Consider the following 19,755-nt stretch of genomic DNA (forward strand, 5'->3'; position numbering starts at 1 on the left):
TTAGTGCATTTTCTCATCTCCCTCCAAACTATTTTATTTATTTTATTTTTTTATTTTTATGTCATATTTTATCTAATTAAATACTCTTAATTTTATTATTTCTAAAAAAAATTAAAAATTTAAACATAATGTAGAGTTAATATCATTGAAAAAATATTTACAATTAATTAAATTAAAATGGGTGAAAATATATGAGTGAATTTTGGATGTTACAAATATTTTTCATAGTAAAATTTTGAGAAACTTATCATGAGAAAGAGGTAGTTGTAAAGAAATTGAATTTGTTGATGGGCAATAAGAGCTAGTGGGCCCACTCTTTGAAAATTGATGTACCTAAAACAAGAGCCAAAAAGGGTTATACCTTGAGTGCATATTCTTTTGAGAAGAGAGGAATATTTTATGCAGGTCTCAAGTCAAGAGTTGCTAAGATGAAACCTGATACAAGCCTACACTTTCAAAGAAGACTTCTGGATAACTACTATTATTGCTTATATTATAGTCAATTTAGTTTGATTCAAATAGGGAAATCAGTTGTTATTCCCTTAATAGAAAGAAAAATTGCCTATATAATCTTTATAAAGGTTAGACATTTATATAGTATTTAAAGAATTTATTTAGACTCCATTTGGATTTTAGAAAGTTAAGGTATTGAGAAAAATTGAATATGATGGAAATTATAAATTTATATATATATTTTTAAAAAAAGTATTTTTATATTAATAACTAGTATGAAAAAAAATTAAATAAATTTAAATCTAATTTTTATTTTCTTTCATTTTCTTTTTCTTTAATGGATAATTATCAGGTTTTCACAATCCTTTTATATCTCATTGTCTGATCTTGTTTCCTATTCTCCGATAGGCAAATCGATTGATTGGACTGATTTTTCTTGATTATTCGAGATACGTAATGCTAACGGTCATCCTTCTAAGGTTTCTCGAAAAATTATGATCTTGTGTTGATCATATGTTTAGAACATTATTGTAATGCCGACTTCTTTTTCCGTTTTTCTTTTCACACGTTATAGCATCACATAGTTCAATATTTTGGATAAAGATGAATCATGCTTTTCTTTTTTTGGGTAAATTCTACTTCAAACCAATCTAATATAAGTGGGGCAAACAGACATTCCCAGAGCTTCTTGTTTTTGGTTTTTTTCTGTTCATGACATGAATTTGCATTGATTTCTGATGTGTCCTTCCTAACTATAACATGATTAAAAGCCCTAGTAGAGAGACATGATCCTATATTTTCTCTATTAATTTATGATGCTGGGGTCAAGCTTCACATTCAATTAAACTTTCTCTTTGCTTCTTTTGTGGTCTCTAATATTCTTCAAATAATGCAAGGTCTCATATCTAAAATAAATCATCATATTGTGTTCATTTGAGGTACTTTCTTCATCAACTTTCAAATTTGCTGGTGTGAGTTGATGGTAATATGAGTGGCTGACATGGTGTTTGGTTGCTGAGAAAATAGAAGTACAAGTTGGGGAAAAATACAGTTCGGTATGTAGTGCACATGCAATGTTTTGTAACTCACAAGTTGATGAGGACGTGGATCCCATTCCTTAACTCCAAATACTTTGCCATTTGCCTACGTCTCTATTCGTTTCTACACAAATCCCAACAAATGAAATTCTATAAATACTTTTATATGTATATAGGGAAAGGAAAATGTTAATCTATGATACGGATCGATATCCAAATCTGGATGGTTGAATATGTGTAATGAGATCTAAAATGTTGGATGAAAGTACAAATAAATGAAATCAAGGTAAGTATTGGTACACGATCAATAATATTCTTTTTTCTTTTTTTTTTTCTGATTAATTTCATCTGAGTGAACGACAAACATACCTATAACAAAGTATGTTCAGATGGTTTTTCCGGATACATCTCTCCAAAGTTTAAGTCAATTTTCTTTAAGAAACGAATTATAATAATTTTAGAGAGCTTAGGTTATATTTGAATTTGATGTTTGATGATCTCTTATTCTGACAACGTTTTATATACCTCTCTTGAAAGAAGCTAGTTCCAAAAAAAATATTGTTAGCCATGCACCAACAATAAGATAATACAAATAAATAAGACTTGAAAATGTATATTTAATACTATTTGATTGATGATGCATTTTCATTGTCGTAGTGTATATATATATATATATATATATATATATATTATATATATATATATATATTATATATATATATATATATATATATAAATTAGCAAATAAATAAGATATCAAAACTTTAATATGAATTTAAGGGTTTAAGTCTTGAATTATCTTAAGAACTTAATGCTAAATTCATTTTAACTAATTTGTAAAATTACAAGTTACTAAATTTGTGTGTGAATCCAATTTCAAGAATTATTTCAAAATTTATTATTTTTAATTTATATTTAATTGATGATAAAATCAAGTTTTAGCAGCCATATTAAAAGCACGTTTGAAATGCTCAATCTAAAAAAAGAAAAAAATTGAAAGAAATAGATGTGGAGGTGATATTTGAGGATCAGATTCCTCTAACCATCAAAAGTAAAAAAGATTGCAGTCTAAATGGTGCAATTGGGTGGATTCTCCATTGACTTCATGCTTTATTTTGGTTCTCTTTTTTGATAGTGAGATTATGCTCCTTTGTAATAAATTCTATAGATATGGTTTAATAAAGCATGGAATCTTTCAATGAATGCCAATGAAGACATGCATGAATCATAGCCCAAAATCTCCAGGAGAAAGTATGCATTATATATATATATATATATATATATATATATATATATATATGGTGGGGTAACTATAACTTGCTTTTAATTTAGAATCAAATTAATTTAGATTATTTTATTTTTTTAGTTACTTAATCACTTTTAGATTTTATATAAAATACTTAAAAGTGGAATTAATTCGTGTTTTAAAATGTAATCCATATCGACTGCCTTGTTTTTAAATAAAAGTATCAATGGAATTGAATCGAAGTAATTTAAATTAAGCATATTTGGTTGTTATGGTTAATTGCACAAATGATACACGAGTTCATTTCAAATATCATAATCTTAGAAAATTCTTCGAATCTTATTTCTAGTTTTGTTTCGATTTTTCGGTATTAGGTAAAGACTTCACTGTTAATCTTAATTCGAGTTTTCAATATCAATTGAATGTTTGATTAAACTTAAGTTTTATAATAATAATAAAATAAATTTAAGTAATTTCAAGTACAAATATCATCATGGATCGATTAAGGAAAACCTATACATAAAGGAGCTTAAAATGTCTTAGTGAAAGTAAAGGAAGACTCATTAAAGTTCTAATAGGATTTTGATGTGTTAAGCATCTTAAGTTCGTATAATTAAATAAGGATAATGGTTGATTGGTTGAGTGAAAAATGTGTCTAACTACTAATTTTCTTTAAAATGTCATAATTCCTTTATAATAATCTATAACTTGCACATTATTATTAGATTAAGTGTAAGCCTTTTTTGAGAATTTATTATATTAGTATATATCACTTATTAGATCATTCTTTAATAATAAATTTGTGAAAGACTAAGGAATCTCATAAGAAATTTATTTAAATTTGTAAAGGTACGAGAAAAAGACCAAAAACTTATATAGAGGTCTTTTGTTGCCTAGGAAAAAGTGTGGATATATACAAGATTTTCGACAATAAAACATTTTTTATTTTTAATCTCTTTACTTTATTACATTTTATTATGTCATTAATATTATTTAATTTTATTATTTTTTCATTAAAATTTTAAATTTGGGACTTGAAAAAACAAAATTTTGAAAACGGGACGCCTCTGAATTCACTTTTTTCCATACCAAAATTTGTAAATTAGATTGAATTCACATTCAAGGGGGTGAAATTGGGGTAGATATTTTTCTCAATCAAAGTTGAAGAGAGAATAATTATTAGATAAAGAAAAAAATAGTTGAGAAAAGGACCAAGGATGATAATCTAAACAAGAAAAGTTGAGAGAAAGAGGGTAGTAGATGAGTCATAATTTTGGAAAAGCTAGGAGGGGACACATTCTTTCCTCCACAAAAATGATCAGTTATTGTTGCATAAATTCTGAAATGGACATCCTACCAATCCATTATAGTTGGACAGCTAATTATTTAATGAAATCATCATAGGTCTTTATATACAGCTTCCATGTAGAAAATATACCACATCTAAAGGGAATAAAATTCTTATGATCGGTTGAGTAGATAATTAGGGGAGCTCATTGCATGAAATAACATTCTAATTATGAAAATTCTCCCTTCACTTAATTAGGGTTTTAGAGCTTATTATATAAAATAACAATATTCTAAAGAGATAAGTTTCTTTTTATGATTTGTTCGTTCATGAAATAACGTTACAAAGAAAACACAATAGTTATCTTTTGAGTTCGTGTCAACTTTATTCAAAATCTTTCAAATAAGCAAAGGCATTTCTAGCCTCCTCCACTCCCAAACAAACTCTAAGATATGGATGATATTGTCCCTTAGTAATGAGCTAAAGCTTGACTTTTAGGTTAGGTTTTTTATTTTGCCTTTTAATGAAAATTGAAATGCATGCGAAGTTCATAATTTCGAGGAGATATTAATATTAATAGCATAAAAGTTACATTAAATATGAATATATTTTTTTAATAAAAAAAATGAAAAAGAAACAACTCTACCCAAAGCAAAATTGTTCTCATTTCTATATTAAACTCTTTTTAATTAAGTTAAAAGCTTTTAAATAAAATCCCGTCAAACGCGTAGAAACTCTTATTATTATCATTATTATTTTTAAAAGAAAAACATCAACATCTCCAAGTTGCATTACAACTACCTCTCTAGAAAAGTAATGGGAAGATGGCCATGGAATTCTTTTCTTGACCAAAGTTTGTGTGGACGATGGCTGTACAGAGAACCTAATGAATGAAAACAATGATTTTTTTTCCATATAAGAAAGGTTACACGGGAAGCCAATTCAATAGTGACCATGGACCAAAGATAACACCTTGGAGTTATGCACTTGGCGTGCCACCCTTGTGGGGATACACCATGCCTTTCTTGGGCCCCCACCATGGATATCTATCATCCATGCTTTTGAGCAAAAATAATTCAATTAAAATAAAACTTCGATGAAAATTTCTTTTTCGTATAAAAAGTTAGTAATTATGATTTTTGAATTTTATTTTAAATGATCAAAATCGTAATTATCAATTATGGTCTTAAATTAATTTTTAAATTTAGATCTATAATTTTAATTAAATTTATGCTTGATGATTACGGTCTTGTCGTATAAAAGAAAAAAAAAATATATTGATAAGATTGAGAAGTTCTAATTAGGTAAAGGAGTCATTTTTCCTTCCAACTATGTGGTCCATGTATCAAAAATTCTAATTAGGGATTCCTTTTTTTTCTCCTCGGGAATGGGTCAGAGGATATCAAATCAAAGGGTCTTGTGGCCTCAATCTTTCATGGGATTCATGGGACCATCTTTGATTTGTGGCACTAGTTTTATCCTGCGTGCTAATCGTGTGATTGACCACTTGCTCATCTTCTAGTCCTTGAATGGAATCAATAATCTTTTGTACCAACCACTGCCCTTTTGTTTTCCGTGCTACTGTGAATTAATTTGTACAAAAGCCCGTGTAAGTATTCTCATCATATACTGTTGATGAGAAAGTTCTACATATTTCAAGCATTTGTTTCACGAGGATATATCTACTTTATGGAGTTATACTAAATCATTGTGATTGTATTTATAGTTCTAAAACCCTAATTCACCACTTTATTGTTTTCACGTCATATTCTAGTGACTTGAATCCTCAACTACCTCCTATGGTGATAGCGATGGAGACTAAACCTTTTATAGTAAATGCACCAATGTTGAAATTTATGTGATATTATTACCGTTCGGACCCATGACATTTGACAAGAAAAGAAGTTAGGTATTCATACCTATTTTGGAGTTTGCATCATGTTTCCGTGATTCAAATCCCTACCATACCACTTTTTAGGGTCTAAGCTTTAAGATTGGAAATCAAATGACTTTTAAATAAGATAGTTAAAGTTTGGATCAAACAAATAATACTATATATGGGTTATAAACTCGAGTCATGAAAAAGTTATACTTGAAGAGAGATTCTTTATGAAGTGAAGCTTAAAAGTTAATCGAGATAGTTAAAGTTTGAATCAAACAGATGATACCATATATGGGTTATAAACTGGAGTCATGAAAAAGTTATATTGAGATAGAAATTCTTACAGAAATGACAAATAATGTTTTGTGCTCCTTGAAAAATGTTAAGGGAGAGATTACTATATTTACAAAATACCGTGTCTCGACAAATAATAAATGTAGAACTTTCCCAAGAATGATGTCTTAGAAAATAATGCATGGTTTGATGTATGAGCCTAGGCCCAACAAATTAAGAATTTAGGCATGTACAAAATATCAATAAAGTTTTTGAGATTTGAGTAGTGACCTCTTTCCTTTCAGAAAGATCTAGTGTTGCTCCATTATTTGACTTATCTTTCCCACTATGATGTTTGATACTCATTTCATCCTCTATCATGTCAAATCCCATGGTGGTACTTTACACAAATGCATGAACATGAAAAGCTTAGAAGGCCATACAAGTACTCAAATACCACCCGAAGGCAATCCATGAAATCTACAAACTGAAAAGAAAATGGGAAGACCTTCACTGTATATATCATAATCAGACAAAAGGGTGAACCACCCCCCCCCCCCCCCCCCAAAAAAAATAAAATAGTAATAAAAGAAGGCAAAAATGAAATAATTGGAACCCTCAAAAGAGGCTTTTCCTAAAGTTGAAGAAGCTTTTTTCGAGTTGTCCCCTTCCTTTATTTTGCCTTCAAAAACACATCCCTTGTACGTAACGCAGAAACATCCATTTCAGAGTTGCTCAGAATTATATGCTTATCAGCTATCTTCTGCTTTTAAAAACATGCCACTGTTTGGCAAAACGCATGTTGTATTTTACTTCCATTGTGAAAGAGGCTATTTGCTTTAATGCTTATCCACCTTCCCCACTTGTTCCTTTCTTACACGCCCGCATGCCCTTTTACTCATAAATGGCAAGTGCTTGGACAACGAGAATCGTTACCATTTAAGCACTTCTGGGAACTGCTTTTGGCATTTTTTTATTATTTTTTGAGCGTATTGAGGTTAATTAGATTGCATGCTGGTATGTGAAGGTGAAAATACATTTATTTTATTGTTTGAAGTTGGCCAAAAGGCTTTACAAACGTGGGATATATATGATACCAAATTAAATATTATTGGAGTTTGAAGTCTGAAGTTTGGGTTGAGGTTGAGGAGTAATGGGCCAATATAGGCCCATTTGGATAAAAGACTGGCAACCTTGGATGGATGGGCCAAAGGGGGCATGGCTTTAAGGCCCAAAAGAGAAAAGCAAATCTTTGAACTGTTTTAAGTACTATAGTCCATAATTTTAAAGATCTTAAACTATTATTTCTAATTCTAAGAGAATAAAATAAGTCTAAATTTTTTTTTTTTTGTTTTTATGTTTTTTTTTTATGTGTGTGTTGTTATGACTTCCTTCATTGATCAAATACAATTTACTTCCAACTAATTATAATAACTCCTTTTAAATAATGACACGTGTAGTAGAATATTTTACATGTGGCATTCACAACTCCTTTCAAACTCAAAGGGTAGAGTTAATGGAATGAAGAGCATGAACTAGGATTTGTAAATACATCAACTATATGATTTAATGAAGGCATATGACAGATTTGAATTCTCTTTTATAAAACATTTTTCCTTAGAAAATATAGATCTAATTCAACATATTTTGTTCTCACATGAAGACCTAAATTGGCGGGCAACATGATTATACTCAAGTAGTCATAAAATAATTGGAGTTTTATGAACAATTACCCTTAATTCTCTTAATAATAAGTACAATCATGTTATTTCAACCACTATAATATGTTATACTTCTATATTTAGCTTTTACAGAAGACCTAGAAATTATATGTAGCTTCTTAGAGTACCAAGACATTAGAGTAGAACCTAAGTAGACATAATACCTTGAGATGTGGGCCTGTGGCCTAATTTGCATCACAAAAGCCTACTAGATCTTAGACTAGTAGTATATTGTTGGTGACAGATGAATCCTATCCTTTGTGTGCTTAACTTGAATTCCCAAAAAATAGTCTACAATACTAAGGTCTTTCAAAGCATAAATATGATTCAACTTATTAATTAAGCTCTATAGTTTTATATTAATTCTTCTTATCCCTAAGATGTCATCTATATAGATAAGGACAGAAGTTGAGTGAGTGGGTATGATTTGAATAAACCAAAACTAATTATATTTAGCTTAGACTAAACCAAATGAAAGGAGCACTATGCAACTTCTAAAATTTAGCTCTTGGGGCATACTTTAGTCCAAATATGGATTTGTGTAATTTGAAAACCACATTTGGTGACTTAGGATCAATGGATCCTTGAGACTGTTCCATAAACATTCTTTTAATGTATTATTAATATTCAATTGTCTAATAGTCCAACCTTTTGTTGGAGTCATAGTCAAAACCACTCTAATATTGGTTGGTTTCACTATTGGACCAAAGATTTTGTTAAAATTGAAACTTGCCATTTGGTGAAACCCCTTGGCTATAAGTTAAGCTTTGTACTTGTTGATGGTGCCATTAGTCTCTTTTACTTTAAATACCCACTTTTAATTAATTGCCTTTCTCCTTAGTGGCAGAAGTATAAGACACTAGGTTCCATTCTTCACTAAATTAAAAAATTCATTTGTCATGACTCACTAATTACCATAAACACTTGATGTTTAAAGGTTCTTACTTTAGACCTTGTGACTATTTAGTGTGCATTACCAACTTCTAATTTCTTTTAAGCCTACATTGATGTTGGATTGTTAGCATATGTGTGAGTAACAACCACAAAGCTTGCATATTAGAAGTAAAAGTGGGTTTTAAAAATGTTGTAATTGATAAAAACAAGTTTCTTATGAAGTAGGAATTGTGTAAGAACTTTCAACAAGGACATTTGCAATCGAAGAATTAGATTGTGTTTGAATTGAAGAGTGAATAGATGTATTGGGAAGAGATAAGATTGCTACCAATGCTAAATACCCTAAACTAAAAGAAGATAAGCGTGGAGCCGACTTTCGATTGAACTGGCAAAAGATGGAAAGGGTTGTTAATCAAAGATGAGATCTTATGAAATAAAGATTTTGCCAATAGGATCTAAACATTTAAAACCATTGTGATTTAGGCTATAGTTAATAAATGTACGATAAATATAATGAAAGACTAGTTTGTGTTTGTTGAAAGGTCTTATATTTGGATAACAAGCACATTCAAAGACTCGAAGTATGAAGTAATTAGGCTAAGTTTCGAATAACACTTCTAAAGAAGATTTTTGTGCAAAATTGGTATAAGAAGCCTATTAATCAGATAAACAGTTGATATGTAAGTCTCGTCCTAGAATTTCAAAGGCATAGATAACCTTGTTAGAAAAGTGATACCATATTTAATGAAATGAGAATGCTTCCTTTTAGTCACACCATTTTATTATGAGTATGAGAATAAGAAGTTCTATGAACTATCTCACTATTGATATGGATTTTACCAAGATAATAAGTAAGACAAAAGGACGAATCAATTTTATTGATATAGTGTAACATTTACAATTCTTTCTTAGAGATGAACATAAACAATAAAAGTACAAATTATAATGAAGAAGAAACAAGAACATAAACAATATAACTACAAATTGTAGGTTTGGACATTTGAAAATTCAAAAAAATGTGCACATTTACATGAGAAAGAGCAAAAGACACAAAATAACAAGGTTGCCATTGTTTAGAGAAATTTAGGTGGCATTAATCAAAGAATTTTTTTTTTTGAGAGATCTAATTGGGACCGAGAAATAATGTAAGTGAAATTCAAAAAAGATATTGTTATCTTGTGCGAACTAAGACATACTTAGTAAATTCTTTGTTATTTTAGAAACATTAAGCAAATATTTAAAGTAATTATGACTCAATGGATTAATCTACTAAACAGTCACATGAGAGCTTTAGATAATTGTCATTATAAAACTAACTTCCTGACAAAATTAAAACAATTTCACTAAAATTAACAAAATATTCTAACATATAAACTTCAACACTAATAATTGTTTTAATTTGATTATTTGAAAAATTATTTTATATTTGAAAAAAAATTTATAATCAAAAAAGGGAAATTTGATGTAAAAGCTAGATAATATTATTTCATATAAAACTCCTTTTTTAACTTATATAAAAATTTATTTGATATTTAATTAATTTCCTATTAAAATGATCCTTTAAAAAAATATTAAACTAATGATTCATAACATAAAAGTCAAGGCCAAATCCCAATTGATAGACACGACTTTTTGTGATTGAAAGAATTTTTTTCATCCTAATCAACGCAAAATCAATTATTATCTCCTTTTTCTTCCACTTTGTGACAATTTTTTTGATAATGCAATCATTATATCATCCCCCTTTTCTTCGCCCTTATCATTCTCCTAGGCCCATTAAGGACTTAAATCAATAAATGGGCAATCAATGGGTTCACAAGAATCCAATGCACCACCCCAAAAATGGAAATTCACAAAAATAGACAAATTTGAAGTCGCAATAAAATCATCAAATTACAAATAAATCCTCGTAACATCGAAAATTGAATCACCCTTTTGAAAAATTTTCCCTCCTTGAGTCCACCCATCAACCGTCGGATCCCGAGGCGGTTGATCTGACGGCTCAGAATATGTCCAGAATCTCGAGAATCGAACGGTTGCAGAGGGGACAAGAGCCTCGGTTCAACCACAGCTCCCTCGAACACACCCTGCAAAAGGTGTGACCACATGGTATGAAAGCTGCGCCTTTCTTTCTTCCCATGCACACGCAGCACAGTTGATCACTCCCCGCTCCTCTCTCCTTCTCCATCTCCCCATCCCCACCGTCCGACTCCTCCAGCAGTCTCAGCAGCGACACCCTCAGCGGCGTCCCAGGTGCACCCTCACTTGTCCCACCATTCGTGGGCCCCACCGCCACGGTAGCCACGTCCTGCGCCGCCCTCATTTGCCGCTCGGCCGCCAGCGCCGTCGCCAGGTTCATCCTCGGCGACACCGGAGCTTCGCCCACGCAGCCCCGGTCCGGACTGATCCCCGGAGAGGCCTGACCCACTTCCTCTTGGGCCTGAGCCATGGACTGCGCTTGGGCTTGGGCTTGGACTCCATCGTCGTCGTCATTGTCATCCTCTCTCACGGTCATCGTCGACGGCCTGAAACCCCAGGACGCGCCGCAGCAGCTCATCTTCTTAAATCCCAGCCGTCGCTTTATACTCCTCCACCTCCCGATTCGATCCAAACCGTCCATTTCCTCTCTCAGGAACCACAGCAGCGTTCTCGCCTCCTGCAAACGGACAAGGGAGTTTTCACCGTTTCCATTCATTCTCACACAAACCCACGAAAAAAAATTTCCAGAAATCATAAAAAAAAGGGGTTTGAAGAAGAGTACATACAATCACTGATCACGCCGACGAGTTGGCCTGCTTCATCCATGTAAGTCTCGTGAGTTTCTTCAAGAATCAGAACCCCCACCTCGTCTTCAATTCACAAATACGAAAACGACAGAAGCAAACTAAGAAATGGGGTCCAAAGAAAGCGGTTTTGCACGGTTGGAAAGTGAATATACAATGGGTTTTTGAGATCATAGGCAGCTCCGTCATCGATGAGATGGGTATTCAAGCTTTGAAGAAACAAACAAGGACAAAATAGAAGTAGGAAAGAAAACAAAAGAAATGAGAAAATGTGAGTCTGTACACAGTTCTCTTCTAGTTTTCTGCGCATCCTTGCTCAACTTTATTCCTCTGTTTAATAAAATTTTATTCAATTTTATACCCTGATGAATTGTATTTTGACTATTTTCCTTTTCTTTTTTTTCTTGAATAAGTATGAAAATGACTAAATCCAATAAATATATTTATTAAATATTTATTTTTTAAGAAGAATTTTTTGGAGTTGATTCTTGCATACCTAACAAGCATTCTATAATTTATCCAATAGAGAGATTTTCTTCTTAGAGAAGGGATTTGACATTTAATTACCATTTTTTTATTTTCCTAAAAAAATTATTTATATCTATTTAATTGTTTTAATTAGTAACTGATAATTTGAAAATTGAAAGAAATAAATTAATGCAAATGAATTATAGGTCGGTTAGGACAATAATTCATGATTAATTAATTAATTAATCATATTTTATTATACTCCATTTGTAATGCTTAAGAAATGGTCTTCGCTGGCCAAAGCAAACTCAAAGCCCATGGAAGCCGGCGCATGCCATGTGGCAGTTGTTGGCATGGCTACAATATAAGGCATCTTATAGGTTTCGTCGTGCCGTGCTTCTTTTTTAAGCATTTATTTAAATTAAATATCAACATTTTAAATATATTACAAAATGCATAATCACAAATTAAAAGAAATTTAAAATTTTTGCTTAATTTGACCAAAAGTTGAAGTTATATTATCAAACTAATTGGACCTCACTCCTTTGCACATAATTGGACCTCCTTTTTCAATGGATTCAAATCTAGATAAAGTAGACACCTTATGATTATTATAACGTTGAGTATAACACAACTTTTTATTCAAATAATTTTCATAGTTATAATTTAATACTTGATTCTCTTTTGAGGGACCCCAATATTTTTGGGTCAATTATTGGAATTCACTTATTGGTAAGTCGAATATACTATGGGAGTGTTGGACCACTTGGACTCAACAAAAGGAAGTGGGCAAGCCCTGGCCCAAGAAAATAATTGGGCCTATCCCTGATTAACTTTTTCATAAACAAATCCAAACATGAGGAGAGAATTCTAGGGACAGGCCCATTTCCAACTAGCCCAGCCCAATAAGCTAGCTCATAAAGGAGATATTTTAGTGGAAGCTTCGTGAAGGCTCTCACACTGAATAGAAACCCACAAAAGAGAAGAATGTGGAGTGGTGGATCCACACGGCTTTGCTAAATTCACACAAAATACAAAACCAATTTCAGCCTCACACCCCCTCGCTGGCTTATTGTCTGAAAAAATAACTCATCCCACAGACAGAGAATTCCACGTGGCAAAGAAAACTAGGCCATGGTTCCCGATATTACCCCTACCAATGAGGCCAAACTGCCTTCGGTCTCCAGGGCATAACCGTCTTCCGTACCCGCCTATTTCTAACGTTGTTTCCTCACTGAATAGAGAGTAGTTGCGTTTTCGCTTCTTCTCTGTTTTCTCTGCGAAAGATTCGAACTTTGAGATTCTGAAAATGGCTGGAGTTTCTCAATTCAATCAAATTTTCTGCAAGACCTGCGCCGTGGCGGCACCTCCGTTACAGTCTGGGGCTAAATTGGCTTTTTTTCCGGCCAATTCGGTGGGGGTGGTGGGGAAGGCAGTGGGGAGAGTTAGGGTTTCGGCGGGGGAGGTGAATAGGGGAAGGCCTGTTGTTTTGGTTCGGACGGCGTTGGATGATGAGTGGGGGCCGGAGAAGGTGGAGCCGGAGGGGGAAGGGTCGACGGTGGCGGTGGTGGAGGAGGAGAAGTCGAAGGAGATCACTAGTTTGAAGAAGGCGTTGGTGGATTCGTTTTACGGGACTGATCGGGGGTTGAAGGCGACGAGCGAGACTCGGGCGGAGATTGTGGAGCTTATTACTCAATTGGAGGCGAAGAATCCGACTCCGGCGCCAACTGAGGCGTTGACTCTGCTCAATGGGAAATGGATTCTAGCGTAAGTTGTTTGCTTTAGTTTTTTTTTTTTTTTTTCTTTTTTCTCCGTTTGGTTGTTGGGAAAGACTAGGGGAAAAAGAACGGTAAGTTATTTAAAATGACTTCCCTCACGGATCATTGTTGAGCATGTTTCTCAATTTTTCCTGATTAACAGAGGGAAAATGCATCTTCGGATTTATTTATTTGTAATAGTTGCTTTCTTTGATGCTGATGGATCACTGAATCAAAATTAAGGGAGTGACTGGGACTTACATGAGATATCTAAGGAGAAGAAACGGGTGTGTGAAAAGCCCCTTTGCCTTCTCTGATTATTTTAGATTTTGTAAAATCAAACTTGAGGCAGCTGCTTGATTAATCGAGGTTGAGCTCTGACCATCAATCTGATTGGTGATGTTGCATAATTCTATGGCTGTCTGAGTCAATATGTGCAAGTAGGGTGCAGAATCATCTTGTTTTATGTTGTAATCTTTTTGGCGCTGTTTGGTTTTTGGAAAGTTGAATGGAAAGCAGGAAATGAATTTAAAGTCAATGAATTATTTTTTTATATGTTACTTTAAATTCTTTTCATTTATTTAACTCTTTTATGTAAATTTCTTAATAATTTTAATTAATTTGACTTTGGTTTCAAAATCTTCCGTATTAATATCAAATATGAGAAAAATCATTTTCCATAACAATTTTTTTTGTAACCAAACATAACCTTGGAGATCTCATATATGTTTCAAAGTTATTATGTGTTTTCCTCTGCTTTTGCTTTACATACACCAAATTGTACACTGTGTTCAGTCCTTTTCTTTGGCAGCAAAATCAAGATTACCCAATGGCTAGACTTAGCTACGGGTGTAGTTCATTCTGATGCCTGCACAAGAGAACATTATATTAATGTCAACTCGTGTTTGTATTAACTCTGCATTCTTTTCTCCAGCCATATTTTCTATTGTGTTGCCTGATGCTTGGGAGTTTTCCCTGATTCTATTTCTTGTTTCATGTCCAACCCGGGAGTGATTATGATTTGCATGCTTCTCTAGAGATGGTGAATATGGCATGTTCATCAGTGTTAGTGTGTTGTAACTCTCTTGAAGGGGATTCAAATTGGGCATGATAGTGTTACTGAGATTTTTGTGTGGTGCTGCAGGTACACATCTTTTGCTGGTTTGTTCCCCTTGTTGTCAAGGGGTACACTGCCGCTGGTGAAGGTTGAGGAGATATCACAGACCATCGACTCGGAGAATTTCACAGTCCAGAATTCCGTCCAGTTTTCTGGGCCTCTGGCTACCACTTCCATCAGTACCAATGCTAAATTTGAAGTCAGAAGTCCCAAGCGTGTGCAGGTATTTCTCTGTACCTGAACCATATACTCCCTGGTTATCATGGTGACAAATTTTAACAGAAAGGTTAGTGATTGACCGCTTCTTAGGATTCATTCTCAATGTACATGTCAGCATCTTTATTTGTATCTTCTTTAAAGATCATCATCCTTCTTTTGTGTATACTCAATCAAAAAAATTCTCACACTTGCCATAGTAGTAAGAGAAAAATGGTGGAGAATTAGTTGAAGGAGAATATTTGGACCATAGGAAAGGTTATGAGCATGAACTTGATCCACTTTCTTTTCTTTTTCCAACATGTAAAACATGGTGAAATGGTTCTTCGTCTTTCATAATGGTAATAATTAGTATCTGGAATTCAATAACTTATATTTTTTATTATTTTAGATTTTTTTTTTCCACTCAACACTCCAGTTTACTTATTGAATTGTTTGTATGCTCCACCAAAACAAAGTTGAATGATTTTCATTTCCTTATTGTTCCTGTATATGCCCCTGCATTTTCAGGGTTCTATTTGATTGTAAATTCTATTCAAAAACAAGAAAGTTCTTTTCCACCCTCTTACTGGGGCTGGTACAAGGTTCTGCTCTAAATTGGTATGCATTTTTATTTAAATTCAGATCAAGTTCCAAGAAGGCATCATTGGCACTCCACAGCTGACTGACTCGATCGAGTTACCAGAGAATGTGGAATTTCTGGGACAAAATATTGACTTGACACCCTTCAAAGGCTTGATCACCTCAGTCCAAGATACAGCTTCTTCTGTTGCCAAGACAATCTCCAGCCAACCACCATTGAAGTTCTCTATCCCAAACAGCAATGCTGAATCATGGCTGCTAACCACATACCTTGATGAAGATCTTCGAATCTCTAGGGGAGATGCTGGCAGTATCTTTGTGCTCATCAAGGAAGGCAGCTCCCTATTGGTACCTTGAGCCAAAGCAAAAGACTATTTCTTAGTAGTGTGATGCTTCTCCAGAGACATGTTGGATTCTATATAAGAATAAATGGAGAATGAACTGAAGAATCTTGTTTATAAATCATCGTCAGATAAAATAGATTAGACCATAGCCACAAAACCCAAAAAGGTTTAGATTTCTAGCACCTGTGCCAGGAATCAGATCATATATGTGAAATTAATACTCCAAGATAATTCATTTTATAGAATAACACTTATATTTCATAAGCTACATTGATTTAGTACTTCTTGCTTCATTGGATCCTGCAGAATATGAATGACATTATTGGTTTTGGAAAGGGGGCTGTATCAGATTCAACGCTTCAACCATCATTTGTTGGTTAAGAGATATTGGCCAAGTTGGAAATGACCCATTGTCTTTACTTTAAACACACTATGTATATCTCATTTCTAGCCCATTTCCCCCTGTTTTTACTACTTCCTCTTTCAATGAAGTTTAAACCCTAAAAGCAAAGATCAAGGAACTAAAGATTAAAATCTTATTCATGTCAAAAATAAAAGAGTGATGTTGTCTCATATTTCTTTGTTTTCTGAGATTCGCCACATCCTCCATTTTTTTCTTTTCTTTTTGTTTTTGGTTAGGATTTTTTTATAGTTTCATATGAACTTTGATAATATTGAGGATAAGGTTAACTAGAAAGCTACCATCGATTAAATCTTTGGATTTTAGTTGGTGTTGTTGCATTTTTCTTTTTTAAAATTTATTGATTTTCAACAAGTTCTTTAACGAAAACCTTGGATCACACTCAATTGATTGCGGAATCAAAGTTTCAATCTTAATACCTTACAATATCATAAATGCAACTTAATTATATTTATATGTAGATAAACGTTCCAACTAAAAACATAACTTTAATAAAGTTCTTTGTTAATGAAAGGAAATTTAATCCTAATTAAATTATTTTGAAATTAAACTTACAAACTTAATCTTAATTAAATTCTTTATAAATAAATTTAACCATTGTATATCATGAAAGCTTTTTCTTAATTTATACTAAATTTATGAATTGACAATATATCTTGAATGAGAACAAAAAGAAGAATGATTTGTAGGGAAACTTGTGTTTTGATAGGGTAATTTGGCAAATATATACTTTTCATAACTCAATTTTATGAAATCTGAAAATCAGCATTTAATGTGAAAATTATATTTTTTTTGTGCACTCTGAGCCGGCTCAATTTTTTGTACCGAAATTGCCCTTTTTTTTTTTTTTCCTCCCGCGCCTCTCCCTCCCTCCTCAGTGAAACCAGCCGGCCGGCGTCATCATCGGCCGCGCAATCTCCCCCTCTCTCCCTTTCCCTTCCCTCTTCCCTCTTCCTCTCTCTTCCTTCTCTTTCGACATCACTAAGAGAGAAGAAGGCGGTGGCAATGGTAGAGAACCAGGGCCGGAGGGAAGAAGGCGCTGCTGGTTGCCATTGACGGCGGCAACCAGCAACTCTAGCGATCATTGGCGGCGGCGGCAGCGGCAGCGGAAGCAAAAAAAAATCCCCATTTGATCCCCAAGAAAATCCAACCCCCATTCGATTTCCGGGAAAATTCATTCTCGTTTGATTTCCGAGAAAATCCATGCAAAACCCCCATGGAAAACCAAAAAAATTGCTTTTTTTTTTTCTCCCTGTGTTTTCTGGATCTGTTCTAGGGGCCTTTTTGCTTTTGTGCCATTGGATTTAAATTTCACGAACCCTAAATCCACGATTTCCGGGAAAATTCATCTTCGTTTGATTTCCCAGAAAATCCATACGAAACCCCCAAGGAAAACCAAAAAAATTGTTTTTTTGGCTCTCTGTGTTTTCTTGATCTGTTCTAGGAGTCCCTTTGCTTTTGTGCCATTGGATTTAAATTTCACGAACCCAAATCCACGATTTGGAATTTTTTTTGCTCCCTGTGTTTTCTGGATCTGTTCTAGGGTCTCTTTGCTTTTGTGCCTTTGGATTTAAATTTCACGAACCCTAAATGCACGATTTTTGAGCCAGGTTGAAAAACACAACCTTTGCCTGCCGGTCGGTGATGACGCCGGCCGGCCAGTTTCACTGGAGAGGAAGGGAGAGGCGCGGAAGGAAAAAAAGAAAAAAAAAAGGGGCAATCTCGGCACAAAAAAATTGAGCCGGCTCAGAGTGGAGAAAAAAAATATAATTTTCACATTAACAGCTAGTTTTCAGATTTTATAAAATTGGGTTCTAAAAAATATATATTTGACATATCATCGTATCAAAACACAAGTTTCCCTTTTTTTTTAATTTTCTATTTCTATTTTTATTATTTATCTAGTTTTTTTAATAGTTATAATAATGGTAAGAACATGTTTTATGAGAGAAATCATTATCATGAGAGAGGGTTTTTCTAGAACATCCATCAGTTAAAAAAGAAAAAGAGTGAGACTAATAAAGAAATGAGAGCAAGTTAGAAAGTAAATGAAAAAAAAGAAAGTTTTGGTGTTAAGTGACTCAATTAAAGACAATTTATGTTGGATTTATGGGAGAGCTAGGGATACAAACAGGTGTGGAGAGATTAAAAGAAATGAAAGAGAGAAAAAAAAAAGAAACCCTTGGAGGGCAATAAAATGGAGAGGTAAACTTGTTAAAAGGAAGCCAAATTTTAATAAAATTAATAAAAGAGTCATTTTTACAATTTTGTGAATATTTTGACCCACCTATCCCAATGACTCCCTTCTTTTTTTTTTTTTTTTCTCCTTATGTTTTGCTTTGCTGTAAAGTAAAAGAAGTCCTCACTATTCTTTCCTCTAATCTTTATCATTGGTCATGAGAAATAATTGAATGATGTAAATATTCAACATTTTTTTTTTATCTTATCCTTTTTTGTTTTTCACAAAAAAAAGCTGGAGATGAACCATTAATTACTCTTCATTATTAGCTATGAAAAAGATCTAAGAGAGGTAAACAATAACCTAAAAGGAGTTGAAACATTTTATCTATCTAGCAAGGTTAATGATGGTGAGTAACAATTTGCATCAATGAAAAATTATGGTGATTTTGTTAAACTTAATCATAGTTAAATCTAGATGTACATTTTAAACAAAAATTTAATCCCAATTAAGCTTCTTATGAAACTTAACCTTAATTAATATTATTTGTTAGCCAAAGTATTTTCTTAATTGAGTTTTGATAATTACAAAACAAAGGTTAAGCTTACTAATGTTTTGAGTCAAGTGAAGTGCTCAAGTTTAAAAGCACAAATTTTGAAGAAAGCTCAAGCATTAAGGAAACACTTCAAAAGCATGAAGTTTTGGACCATGAAGACTCAAGTGCCTAGGAAAATATTGCAAGATGGTTTTTGTCGTTGCACTTATGGTTAACCTTTTTTTTACGCCCTTCAAAGATTCTCTACTTTATCACTATCTAAACTTAAAATGGTTTTTATTTTTAAAAATTGATGAATTTTATTTTTACCTCAAAACCTTAGGTTAAAGTCTTTCAAAAATGTCTTACATAGGTTTTAAAATGAATTGGTCAAGATATTAGAAGATTAGAAATGAGTTCATAAGCATTTTGGGTTGTTTTTAGCCCAATCAATCAAGGATACCTTGAATTGTTTGAATCAGTTCAACCAATTAGGCTTTTTTGATTGACGATCGATCGAGTTGCCAAAAAAATTCTTCTTTCTCTCTAGTAGCTTGGT

General features: G+C 33.0%; 2 protein-coding genes across 2 annotated transcripts; one reads left to right on the forward strand and one right to left on the reverse strand.

Moving 5' to 3' along the window:
* Positions 1-10,621: 10,621 nt before the first annotated feature.
* Positions 10,622-11,810, reverse strand: LOC117924037. Its single transcript, XM_034842586.1, has 2 exons — positions 11,560-11,810; positions 10,622-11,450 (listed from the first exon to the last, which is right to left on the reverse strand). The coding sequence occupies exon 2, from the start codon at positions 11,412-11,414 to the stop codon at positions 10,797-10,799; it is 618 nt and encodes a 205-aa protein (XP_034698477.1). The 5' UTR covers positions 11,415-11,450; positions 11,560-11,810; the 3' UTR covers positions 10,622-10,796.
* Positions 11,811-13,167: 1,357 nt separating this feature from the next.
* LOC117924283 (plastid-lipid-associated protein, chloroplastic-like) lies at positions 13,168-16,342 on the forward strand. Its single transcript, XM_034842880.1, has 3 exons — positions 13,168-13,812; positions 14,947-15,142; positions 15,760-16,342. The coding sequence occupies exons 1-3, from the start codon at positions 13,355-13,357 to the stop codon at positions 16,072-16,074; spliced, it is 969 nt and encodes a 322-aa protein (XP_034698771.1). The 5' UTR covers positions 13,168-13,354; the 3' UTR covers positions 16,075-16,342.
* The last annotated feature ends 3,413 nt before the right edge of the window (positions 16,343-19,755 follow it).

This window comes from Vitis riparia, chromosome 10 (genome assembly GCF_004353265.1).
Source record: "Vitis riparia cultivar Riparia Gloire de Montpellier isolate 1030 chromosome 10, EGFV_Vit.rip_1.0, whole genome shotgun sequence".
Lineage (NCBI taxonomy): Eukaryota > Viridiplantae > Streptophyta > Magnoliopsida > Vitales > Vitaceae > Vitis > Vitis riparia.